At 35.9% G+C, this 13339-nt stretch overlaps 1 protein-coding gene across 1 annotated transcript in view; it reads right to left on the reverse strand.

The window, feature by feature from the left end:
• Positions 1–2843: 2843 nt before the first annotated feature.
• Positions 2844–13339, reverse strand: part of Bche (butyrylcholinesterase) — a 68446-nt gene continuing 57950 nt past the window's right edge. Inside the window, exon 4 of the mRNA XM_055596636.1 lies at positions 2844–7262. Within this exon, the coding sequence (XP_055452611.1) occupies positions 7138–7262 (125 nt within the window). The 3' untranslated portion in view covers positions 2844–7137. The remainder of the gene's footprint in view (positions 7263–13339) is intronic.

The raw sequence follows: 13339 nt of genomic DNA on the forward strand, positions 1-13339 counted from the left end.
ATTTTAAAGAGACAACTCTGAGAGAGATTATTAAAATTTTATCTTTTTATAACTGTTGCTCTATAGTACAGCTTGAGATCAGGGATGGAGATACCTCCAGATCTTTTATTGTAGAGGATTGTTTTAGCAATTCTCGGTTTCTTGTTATTCTATACGAAGTTGAGAATTTTTCTTTCCAGGTCTGTAAAGAATTGTGTTGGCAATTTGATGGGAATTGCATTAAATCTGTAGATTGCTTTTGGTAAGATGGCCATTTTTACTATGTTAATCCTGCCAAGCCATGAGCATGGGAGATCTTTCCATCTTCTCATATCTTCCTCTAATTCTTTCTTCAGAGACTTGAAATTTTTTTTCATACACGTCTTTGACTTGCTTGGTTAGGGTTACACCAAGGTACTTTATGTCATTTGTGGCTATTGTGAATGGTGTTGTTTCAAGGAGAACCTTTCTCCACTGCTGGTGGGAATGTAAACTTGTACAACCACTCTGGAAATCAATCTGGTGCTTTCTCAGACAACTAGGAATAGTGCTTCCTCAAGATCCAGCCATACCACTCCTAGGCATATACCCAAAAGAGGCGCAAGTACACAAAAAGGACATTTTCCTCAACCATGTTTGTAGCAGCTTTATTTGTAATAGCCAGAAGCTGGAAACAACCCAGGTGCCCTTCAACTGAAGAATGGATGCAGAAATTGTTGTACATCTATACAATGGAGTATTACTCAGCAATGAAAAATAAGGAAATCATGAAATTTGCAGGTAAATGGTGGGAACTGGAAAGGATCATCCTGAGTGAGTTGTCCCAGAAGCAAAAAGACACACATGGTATATACTCATTCATATAAACATATAACATAGAATAAACCCACTAAAATCTGTACAGCTAAACAAACTAAACAAAAGAGAGGACCCTAACTAAAATGTTCAATCCCCATCCTGAAAGGCAAAGAGGATGGACATCAGAAGAAAAAGAAAATAGGAAACAACCTCGGAACCTGCTACAGAGGGCCTCTGAAAGCCAGAAGAAAACAGGAAACAACCTTGAAACCTGCCACAGAGGGCTTCTGAAAGCCTCTGCAGTATAGACTGTCAAAGCAGATGCTGAGCCTGATGGCCAACTGATGGGCAGAGTAAATGGAATTTTATGTAAGAAGTGGGAAATAGTAAAAGCTGGAGGGGACGGAAACTCCACAAGCAGAGCAACAGAACAAGATAATTTGAACACAGGGAACTTCCCAGAGACTCATACTCCAACCAAGGACTATTCGTGGAGATAACCTAGAACTCCTGCACAGATGTAGCCCATGGCAGTTCAGTGTCCAATTGGGTTACATAGTGATGGGAAGAGGGACTGCCTCTGACATGATCTGATTGGCCTGCTCTTTGATCACCTCCCCCTGAGGGGGGAGCAGCCTTACCAGACCAAGGTAATATGTGACTGAGTCTTATAGTTATTCCTAGAGTACCACCCCAGTAACTCGAGCTAGCTCTGCATTAGTGGGAGGAAAAAACAAAAGAAATAATACAGACAACAACAAGAAAAAATACGGAGCAGGAGAACAAAGGAGCAGTGGGAAAAGAAAAGAAACATCAATAAAGAACACATTTGTTCAAAGGTAACCAGTCAGGAAAATCATGTAACCATTAAATCTTGAATTTGATTCAGAGGATAGGAAAATATTAAAGCTGGTGTTGAGATGAACAATATACATATCTATATCTATATATATATTTATATAAAAATATATATAATATATATAAATATATATTTATATCTACATATATACATATATATATACAATAGAATAAAAGAGAAGGGCTAAATCAAAAATCTTCATCACATTATCAAAAGACTCACTTTTTTTTCTGATACATGATGATAGGATGTGAGGTACATGAAACTATTAAAGAAATTAATGAACTTTCTAGTTCATTCAATTACAAGTCTGGGGAACATGTGTGGAAATGTATCTTAAGGCTATATGATTGGTAAAAACTGGGATGAACCTGGGGCCTGTTATGAGGTGTTAGATGTTGGATTTTGGTAGTTATTGAAGTAAAATTTGAGCTAAAGCTAAAGTTCAAAATAGACTTTCTTCAAGACTACCAAATAGAGAGATACATGGAACAGAGCAAAAGCAGGGTTTAAAGTAACCGAGGCAAGGCCATGGACGTGATGGAAGAAGGATGGAGAAGGCTGGCCAACAGAATATAGAGTGCTCTGCTAAGGTGCTCTGTTATTCAAAGTCTGGTTTCGGCTTTCTCGTTCCTGGATGTAAAAATAGGAATAAGTTTCTAATATCATATTTCAGAGTCATGCTTCCCAGGTTCTTAAGAAAGATCACTTTGCCTTGGTAGTAAACTGAGAAAATCTGGAAGATAATTTGTATATTTCTGTATGAGGTCTAAAGAACTTTTACAGCAATTTCCTGTCAATTAGTATATAAACAAAACATTCAATATTATTAGCATGTGCTGATGACATTAATATTTTTTCTACAGTTGTCACATTTGGCTCTAATGTGACATATATGAGAAAACTTAAATACGTTTATATTTTATAACTATATGAATATATATTTTAGGTATGAATGAAATACATAATGAATACATACTTCATATATAAATTGTATATGTCCTTTTATATGAATTATAATAATTAGGTAATTCTCATATGATCATCACACTTTTTCTTATTTTATATTTTCTACTACACAGAACCATTTAATAAATTTCTTTGTTCAACTTTAATGGTGAAAGTTAAGAATCTCTTTGTATAAATATGTACATTCATGTTGTATTACTTTTCTCTTTCTGTGATAAAATACCATGGCCAAAGGAACTTACAAAAGGAAGCATTTATTTGGGCATACGGTTCCAGGGTGATATCAGTCCACAGTGGGAAGCATGGTAGCAAGGCATCAGGCATGGTTTCTGGAACAGGAAACCAGGAGCTTACATGTTCAAACACAAGCACAAAGGAGAAAGGGTGAGCTAGAAGCATGAAGAGTCTGTATAATCTCAAGGCCTGCTCACAAACGACATGCTTTCTCTAGAAAAGTTGGATCTCTTTAATATCCCAAACACACCACCAACTGGAGATGAAGTATTCCAGTATCTGAGCCTATGGAAGACATTCTTATTCAAATTGCCACATTATCTCACCCAAGAAAGCTGTTTCTCCACTCTTAGCTGGATTCATGCAAACATGAATTTCCCAGATTGCTCCCTCCATCCTTGCCTGAGAGAATTGACCCTGCATTGTGCACAGAACTCAAAATTACCTTCTCTGAAGGAGATGTCAGGCAAGACAATACAGATGTCCTTTGGGTCTAAAATTGTTGCCTAAATACCATTAAGAAGAGTTAAGGCTCCCCTGCACCTAGAGTTGAGGTTTGTGAGTTACATGAAACTATTAAAGAAATTAATGAACTTTCTTGTTCATTCAATTACAAGTCTGGGGATGGTGTGTGGAAATGTATCGTAAGGGTATATGATTGTGATAGAAGGAAGAAACAACTGAATAAGCCTGAGGTTGTTGATCTAGACACACATAAGGGTGATTCTAGGCTTACTATGGAAGCTTTCACAGTTAAAAGGGGTTTATTTGATTAGTAGGCTTATGTATTTATCAACTGATATTCTATTAAGAAAGAACTGGACATGCCTGATATAACTTGGCTTATTGTTAATGAAGGGATTATTATTATTATTATTATTATTTTAGACTCAGGATTTTGAAGTACTAGAGTAGATAAGCTATGGAAAACCTAATTCTTCCCATTGGGAGGGCCTAGAATACAAGCCATTTTCTATACAAAGTGGTGAGTGGGCAGCGTGGAAAATGTTACCTTCACAATGATTGGAAGGGGTGCCAGGACACATGAATAGCTTTGTCAGCTCTTCTCCTTGCATCTGATCCTGTGTTGAAAATTCTGCTGCTCAACGGATATATTAATTGCAGTGGGTTTAACTGGTCCCCAGAGAACCAGAGGTCAGGTGGTTTCACTGAATTGTCAACAACAACAACAACGACAAAAAATAACAGGCACGTTTAGGTATTGTAATGGGCAGGGTAGGCAAAGTAGTTTGTGTGTGACCCATAGGCACGTTTTGGACTGGTTAATCAAGCATGGTGTTTCTAGGAATGAAATGGAAGCCTATTGAGCACTTGTTTCTTCTGTGTAGGCAGAAAATAATTCTAGAATAAATAGAAGAAATGATGAATTTGATTGTAGCAATAAGGAATCAATTTCCAGATTTGAACCAGTTAGAAGCCTATAACCACTTGATTGAAGGGAAGACCAGGTTCCCCTGAGGTAGGATAATGTTAACGTATTGAAGAGTTTTATTTTCAGCCTTTCTCCTGTCCTTTCCTCCAAGGACCTATGGACTTTTACTAGATTTAATATACACTGAAGGAAATAAACGATCAGATTTGTTTGGCCTATTGTATATTGGTGTTTTACTGACATTGATTCCGGAAAATTGATGAAGGTAAGCTGCTTGTTAATGGCGAAACAAATACAAAATGGAGAATAGAGAAATGTAGTTATAAATACTAGTCAAAGATTTAATTGCAGAAATGATTATAATTGATATTAGTGCTTCTGTCTTATGATAAAAACGTGTGTGTGTGAGTAGTTATATTAAGTAGATATTTGTATTTTTCCTCTATTTTTAAATTATTTATTTATTATTTATTACAATTTATTCATTTTGTATCTCCTCTGCAGCCCCCTCCCTTGTCTCTTCCCAGTTCCACCCACCCTCATTCTTCTCACCTATGTCCCTCCCTTAATCCACTGATAGGAGAGGACCTCTTCCCCTTCTATTTGACCCTTGCCTATCATAAAATGTAATATCGATTGGGGTAATACAACTGGTTAGGTGTTGTAAATTTATATTATTATATTTAGGTTGTAAATAAATATAATAACATAATATATTCACAGTCGTGCATGGGGTAGTTATATCATGTTAGGTGGTGTTATTACCTGATTGTTGTTTTAATTTAGAAATTAAGCATGGCTTAAGGAAATGTAGCTTCATGTCATGATGAAAAGGAATAAATTTGTGATGGCTAATTTGATGTCATCTTGACAGCATCTTGAGTTAACTGAATCATAAGCTTTAGGGCAATCCTGTGAGAGAGATTTTCTTGGTCATGATATTTAGAAGAGGAAGAATAATCTTGAATATGGGATGCACCTCATGGTAGCAGCTTAGATCAAAGGACATGAAAGAGGCAAATTTGCTTTTACCTGCTTCCTCTAACTCTTGCTGCCAATTTCATCCATCCTTTTCCTGTGTCATCACTTCACTGATATTAGAACCTACTTCTCTGAGATTCCAAAGTCAACTCAAGGCCAGATGCTCTCCACAATTTGTCCAGGCTTGCAGCCCTTGACTGCAACTGTTAAGACATGCAGCCTTGTGTATTGAACAACTTCTATATTCTAAGACTCTATTGTGTGAGGCAGCCATTGTTAAACTACTAGGAGGCTATATCCCATAAGTCACTCAAGTCAATTCCCCTTTAGTAGATGTATTCGTCTTTGCTCTGTTCTGTTCCCTTAGGGAAACTTAATATATATTTGTTTGCATTTTTAGATCGGGTGGTGAACTTTTCCTTTTTTTCTTTGGCAGTGTGAAAGGGAGGTAAACAACGTTTTGCATTTAGTACACGTAGGTAAAGCTCCTTTCGCCTCACTCACGCCTCAGCAGGTTTGTAAACAGAACAGTTACTGCTGAATATAGTATGCCATGGAACTCCACCAGCTCTTGATTTTGCTCTTTCCTCAACAAGGTGAAGATGGTTTCATCTATTAGGCACTAATTATGTAATAGTTAAAATTATATTAATAATTATCCAGTAAATTATCCGATTGAAAAGAACTTAATTACATTAACTTTTAAATTATCTTCTTTGCCATTATAAACTTCAGTGTACTGGGTTTTTTGGTTTTTTTTTTTTTTTGAAAATTAAAAGTCAATATAACAAGATATTTTTTACAAGAATGAAACTTATTATTTTAACTCTTGTAAATCAAATTTAAACATTAAACCACTAAAAGTAGCATTCTAAGTATAAATAGTTGAAAAATAATGTTCTTACCTGCCTTCACTAACTATACTTGCTCTTTTATAATCTGAGGTATTATTTGTCAGATTTTGAGACATGAATAAAATAAAATACTCACCTAAATTAACTGACTTTAATTCTACAGCAATAGTTCCTCAAGTACTATTCCTAAAGTGGACTGCTATGATGCAGATTTTGGATTCACAGACACTGAATGCATGAGGAATTTAAATGAAACTTTGTTCCACCTGTGAATTTGTTAACAGTGGAATCTCCAGTAGTTCCTATCCTACACCATTGTGGAGTCAGTGGAGTCTGTTCTAGAATTACTGGGCACATTAGAAAGGCATGCATTTGTTTTTGGTGGTGGTAGATGTTTGGCTATTGTTGCTGTTTTCCTGTGGAACTCTTGGAAGGCACATGCTTCATGTGACAAATTATGTTCATAAAATGATGCCTGAAACATGTTTTCTCATGCAGGACAGCCAGCTGCTTGATTATCAATAGTACCTGAAGTTCCTTGTGTTTGTTGCTGGCCATATTTTATTTCAATATAGTCTTTCCAAGATAGCACAGCTCTTATTTTAATATTGTCTCTTGCTTCTATGTATATGAGTAGTCATTTTTTTTGTTTTATTTGATAGAGATACTACACTTATGAATAAATTATAGGAACACTAATACAAATTATAACATTCAGTGATTCAAATCCAATTCAGTTTTAAAGATAATTTTATAAAGGTGATTCTGAGAAAATAGAATTAGATAGAAATGTACCTAAAAGCCATAACGTTATTCAGGAAAGTAAGGCCAAAGCAGGACATAATTAATTCTCAAAGTTAACATTGTGAAAATTAATAAACACAACTTCTAGTGACTCAGTTTTGAAATGTTAGGTAAAATACTAAGTGAAGGATGAAAGGAATCAATATTCTCCTCTGGCATTTCTGTCTCTGCTTTATAATGGCAATCTTGGTATAGGAGGAGAGAGCTACTGGTATTTTTCCTTCATCTCAGGAAAATGAACATTCTATAAAGGGTAAATCTATTAATTAGAGACCCATACAACTCTCTTTCTTGCTAGTGTAATCATTAAATTGATTTTTCCAGTCCATCATGTAATTGCTCCAGCGATGGAATCCTGCTTTCCACTCTTGTTCTGTTTCATCAATATTTCCTGTAAAACATGGAATACATTGCATTAATCTAAAGGTTAATCTCTGTTTATATTACCTGAAAAATAATTCTAATTATAGATGCCATTTTATGCAAGTATACTGAAAGCAAGGTTTTATTTTTCATTATGTCTTATCAACTTCTATTATCATTGGGAAAGCTTGTAATATTTTTTATGTAGCATATTAAACAATATGACTAAAATGTATAAAATGAAAATAAAGTGGAAGTATAAATTTGATCATGTTAATTTATATTATTTGTTTTTTTCATTATTTTCCAAGAAGACATGTAGATATTACTTCTATTAATTAACTCTTTACAGCATCATAAAAATTATGATGTAAAATATACACTGGGGTATTCACATATACTTAAATATGTGAATATTTACTAATACAGAAAGAGAGCTTTGCAATTATTATATGACACAGAGTTTTCATTCATTAAAATACATTTTCATTCTATGTGATGCTCAGTTGTTTATGCTGATAGCCATGGAAAGGCAGCTTAATAATTTCTCTGTAAAACAGAAAAGCAACTAAGAAAACATTGGCTTTCTAGTAGCTTGTGAGTCACAGGTAGTTTCACCTGATGATTGTATCATTAATCATTATTCCTCATGAATAAATTTATCTGTGGGCAAGAATCTCAAGGGACAACACATGCTGGAGAGGTTGTGGAGAAAGGGGAACGCTTCTCCACTGCTGGTGGGAATGTAAACTGGTACAACCACTCTGGAAATCAATCTGGCGCTTTCTCAGACAACTAGGAATAGCGCTTCCTCAAGATCCAGCCATACCACTCCTAGGCATATACCCAAAAGAGGCGCAAGTACACAACAAGGACATTTGTTCAACCATGTTTGTAGCAGCTTTATTTGTAATAGCCAGAAGCTGGAAACAACCCAGATGCCCCTCAACTGAAGAATGGATGCAGAAACTGTGGTACATCTATACAATGGAGTATTACTCAGCAATGAAAAACAAGGAAATCATGAAATTTGCAGGTAAATGGTGGGACCTGGAAAGGATCATCCTGAGTGAGTTGACCCAGAAGCAAAAAGACACTCACGGTATTTACTCACTCATATAAACATACAATATAGAATAAACCCACTAAAAGCTGTACATCTAAACAAACTAAGCAAAAGAGAGGACCCTAACTAAAATGTTCAATCCCCATCCTGAAAGGCAAAGAGGATGGACATCAGAAGAAAACGAAAATAGGAAACAACCTCGGAACCCGCTACAGAGGGCCTCTGAAAGCCAGAAGAAAACAGGAAACAACCTTGAAACCTGCCACAGAGGGCCTCTGAAAGCTTCTGCAGTATAGACTGTCAAAGCAGATGCTGAGCCTGATGGCCAACTGATGGGCAGAGTGAATGGAATTTTATGTAAGAAGTGGGAAATAGTAAGAGCTGGAGGGAACGGGAACTCCACAAGCAGAGCAACAGAACAAGATAATTTGAACACAGGGAACTTCCCAGAGACTCCTACTCCAACCAAGGACTATTTGTGGAGATGACCTGGAACCCCTGCACAGGTGTAGCCCATGGCAGTTCAGTGTCCAAGTGGGTTACATAGTAATGGGAAGAGGGACTGCCTCTGACATAATCTGATTGGCCTGCTCTTTGATCACTTCCCCCTGGGGGGGGAGCAGCCTTACCAGGCCACAGTAGAGGACAATGCAGCCACTTTTGATGAGAACTGATAGACTAAGATCAGAAAGAAGGAGAGGAGGACCTCCCCTATCAGTGGACTTGGGGAGTGGCATGCATGCAGAAAGGGGATGGAGGGTGGGATCGGCAGGGGAGGAGGGAGGGGCTTATGGGGGGATACAAAATGAATAAAGTGTAATTAATAAAAAATAAATAAAAGATTTAAAAAAAAAAAAAGAAAATAGAATGGCTGAGAGAATAAAATGAAAGCATTTAGAAAACCAAGAAAGAAAGTAGAGGTTTGGCACTAAATTAAAATAATTAAATAGGGAAGTGGTATTTTCTTCATTATAAGAAGATATCTATGGAAAACTCTCATTCTTTTTTAGAGAGAATGCTAACTTATAGTAAGAATTATAAATTAAAATAATTTCTTCATTTTCTTCTTTACAATGAAACAGCTTTTTTGTGATATGTGAGAGCATCATAATATGTTATGGCATGATTACCGTTTACGCAAAAATGTGAGTCTGTTGAGGTTCCTTCCCCAGAATTTTGTGAAAGAATATTTATAACTGTATTCAAACGTTACAATGTTCACTAAGTGGAAGAAGATGTATGAAAATAAATGTTTAATCTGAGATATGAAGAACAGTGAAACAAGCAGTATTGATCGTTGTCTTCAGTTTGTCATTTTCACTAATGTATGTAAAATCAAGAAACACAAAACCTATACAAATATGTGACACAAATTTAAAAATGTTAGATATTAATAACAAGCATGAAAGTAATCATGGGCAAGAAATATGCCAAACTTAGTTAAAATAAGAAAACAAAGCTTCTATTCATAAAATTAACAGTGTTCATTTTTTTTCCTGGAAAGATCAATTTGAAATGTATGAATTAAAATTATTTTTAATTATAAATCTTATAAAGAGGAAAAGTCTATAATGGAATTTAGTCATCTATATTATCCCCTGAATTAAAAACTACCAGTTAAAGGTAAATCTAACATTAAATACTTTCATACTAAGGAAAAACATATTTAAAATGGAAATAACAAAGCTGGTATGTTCTTTTCTTTTAAATTTAGTAATTTTAATCTTTTTTTATTCTTCTAAATTCAATTTATCATGAGATCTAAGCTGTAAACGTTAGTTTACGCCATTCTGGTACATGTCTTCTTTTCATTGCTTTTTAAAAAAAATCATTTATTTTATTTATTACAATTTATTCACTTTGTATCCTATCTGTAGCCCCCTCCCTTGTTCCCTCCTAATTCCGCCCTCCCTCCCTCTTCTCTTCCCATGCCCCTCCCCCCGTCCACGGATAGGGGCAGTCCTTCTCCCCTTCCATGTGACCCTATCTCATCAGGACTGATTGCATTGTCTTCCTCTGTGGCCTGGCAAGGCTGCTGCCCCTCACCCCCTCCAGGGGGAGGTGATCAAAGAGCCAGCCACTGAGTTCATGTCAGAGACAGTCCCTGTTCCCCTTGCTAGGGTCCCACTCGTAGATTTTGCTTCCTTTGGCTACATCTGTGCAGCACATTCTTAATAGAAACTGGTAAACAAATAGCAGAGTGCCTATGGAATGAACCTACTGTGGGGCTGAGTGTGGGAATGCGTGCAGTGAAAGCTAATCCATCAGGAATCCACAAGCAGGACTGTCAGACCTCAACTGGAAATTACTCAGCAGCTGCGCTTAAGACAGAATTTAAGTTCCTTAGCACAGTGCACAGGACACTTTATCCTAGGTCCCTGGCTATCTGGTTCTCCTGTCCAGGACACCTTCCTGTTCAGATTCAGTGCAGGTATCTTCTAAAAGCTTTCCCTGATCCTGGACCAGTCCTCTACCCATTCATTGTGAGTTAGCAGGCATCATTTTTATGCAGAGCTTCAAGGATAATAGCGTTTCTTCTTCAGGCTCCGGAACAGAGCATACACTCGGTGAACAGTTATCATTTTAATTGATGCAAATACAAAGAAGGAAAGTCATATTTCTCCCCAATATCTGGTTATACTACCAATATTATGCAAGAATTTGTGAAATGCAAATCACTACTGTGGGATAGCAATCTAGTATACAGTGAATGAACCCACTATTAACATTTTGTTGTTTAGAAATTCTTTCCCACTGTTACTATTTTGTGGATAATTGATGACATGAGTTTTTGAATAAAAATTAATTTGTATTAAACTAATGTTTTAAAAATCCAATTTTCTTTTTGAAGAGTATTTCTGGTAGTTTTTTAAAATTATGATATAATCCCATCATTTTCCCCTTCCCTTTCCTCCACTGTGAGTCACCCAAATATCCCTCCATGCTCTTTTTCAAATTCATGGCCTCCTTTTTTGTTGTTGTTGCTAATTTTTACATACATATACTCATATCCTTCTAGCTATCACCCAGCCACCCACCAAAGAAAGTGTTCTTTTGTTATTAGCAAGAATGGTAAGGAAGTGATATTCTAAAAAGAATGTTACAATGGTATTTCTTGCACCAATATAGAATTTGACAACACAGTAACATCTTCAAATAGACACAAATACACAGGAAAGAAATACAAATACAAAGGAAAGAATGCTTTCCATATCATACTAACTTCCCTTCTTTCATATGATTCCCTGCACTCTGCTGAGGGTTTGGTTATGAGTCTTAGTGTCTGCCTTGAAACACTGCTAGGTAGAGTCTTTCAGATGCTTTTTGTGGTAGACTCCTGTCATAAATTCAGTCTGTTAGGCCACAGAGGAGGACTTTGCAGCCAGCCCTGAAGATACCTGATAAAACAGGGTCAGATGAAAGGGGAGGAGGTCCTCCCCTATCAGTGGACTTGGAAAGGGGCAGGGAGGAGACCAGGGAGGGAGTGTGGGGTTGGGGAGGGAATGAGGGAGCGGGATACAGCTGGGACACAGAGTTAACAAAATGTAACTAAAAAGAAAAATAAAATAAAAAAAAATGTAAAAAAAAAATAAAGTGAAGAAGATATCAGAAAATGGAAAAAAAAAGAATGCTTTTAAAACTTATTAAGAGTCATTGATTAGAAATGTATGAATAAAATTAAATTCAGCAACGTAGAAGTTGTTCTTATATAATATGATAAATAACATATAATGCATTTTTATTTTCTGAACAATAATTGCTAATTTTAAAGTGCTAAATACACAGAAAACATGAATATTGACATAGAACTTACATAAATGAATTGAACTTAAGTCTTACTTTTGACCTGAGTATTTCCTTGAAAATACAAATATTTTCTATAAATAATCCAGTAATTTCCATCTTAGTTTTATGGCATATTAATTGGATATGAATATAATGTGACTTTACATATATAAACATGAATAAGCTCAATTGTTTATACATCTTGATACATGGCCTATTAATTTTCTAGTAGTAAACACTTAAATATTTCATTCTTAAAGTTTAGAAATTATATGCACTGTATATGGTCTTTGTGGGGGCGTTGAACAAGTGAATGGAGTGTAAGAAGACATGCAGTGTAAGAGAGCATCCAGTCTCCTGGTGCTGGAGTTACAGGGAGCTTTGCCCCACATGGGTGCTGGAAACTGCACAGGGCCCTCTACTGAGCTGCACACTTTTATCTGCTAGGCCCTCTCCAGCCCTTACATCTAATGTTTATCTTTTTTTTTTTTTTTTTTTTTTTTCTGTGAGTGATTTGGCTACATTTAAGTTACTTCAAATGGCACAAACTATTTTACTAGTTATAAAACAGGAACAGTTTGCTTTATCTCTAAGCGTTTGCTGAGTAGTGGATAGGTTGAAGACTATAGATGAAAAATTTTGTTTACTTGATGCTTCACAGGAAAGAATAGGAGAGGAGAAGTGCATAGTCATGGGAGTCTGTGAAGAAGTTAACATTTTCAATTATTATTATTATTATTATTATTACTATTATTATTGGTTTTCCTTGTTTCTTCCCACATTTGTGTCTCATTGGAAAACGACAGATTCTCTTTTCTGTGAAAGTGATAACTACTCATTGGCTTTAAAACAAAAAGAGTGAGCAAACTTCAAACACAACCGAGATTCTTTTCATAGGACTGAGGAAATGGGGATGTTTTAAGCCCCTTGAGCTATGGAATACCGAATACAATCGAAAGTTACATCTCATATTTCTGAGGCAGCGGGGGTGGGGGGGTGGTAGTCAAGGCTCACCAATGTTCTCAGTCAAGAACATTGGTGAGGATTTTGTTTCTGACTCATAGTGACAACCTCATTATTGTGTCCTCACACACACACAAATTGGAAAGTAGCTCATTTTATTTTATTTTATTTTATTTTATTCTCAGTTTAGTTAATGTTATTTTTTAAATAAGAACACTCACTAATGTCACAAACAAAGGCTCTACTCTCCCAGCCTCATTATCCCTGAAGGACCCACTCTCTAATCCCAT

This window comes from Psammomys obesus, unplaced genomic scaffold (genome assembly GCF_907164565.1).
Source record: "Psammomys obesus unplaced genomic scaffold, mPsaObe1.curated_primary_1811, whole genome shotgun sequence".
NCBI classification, from domain to species: Eukaryota; Metazoa; Chordata; class Mammalia; order Rodentia; family Muridae; genus Psammomys; species Psammomys obesus.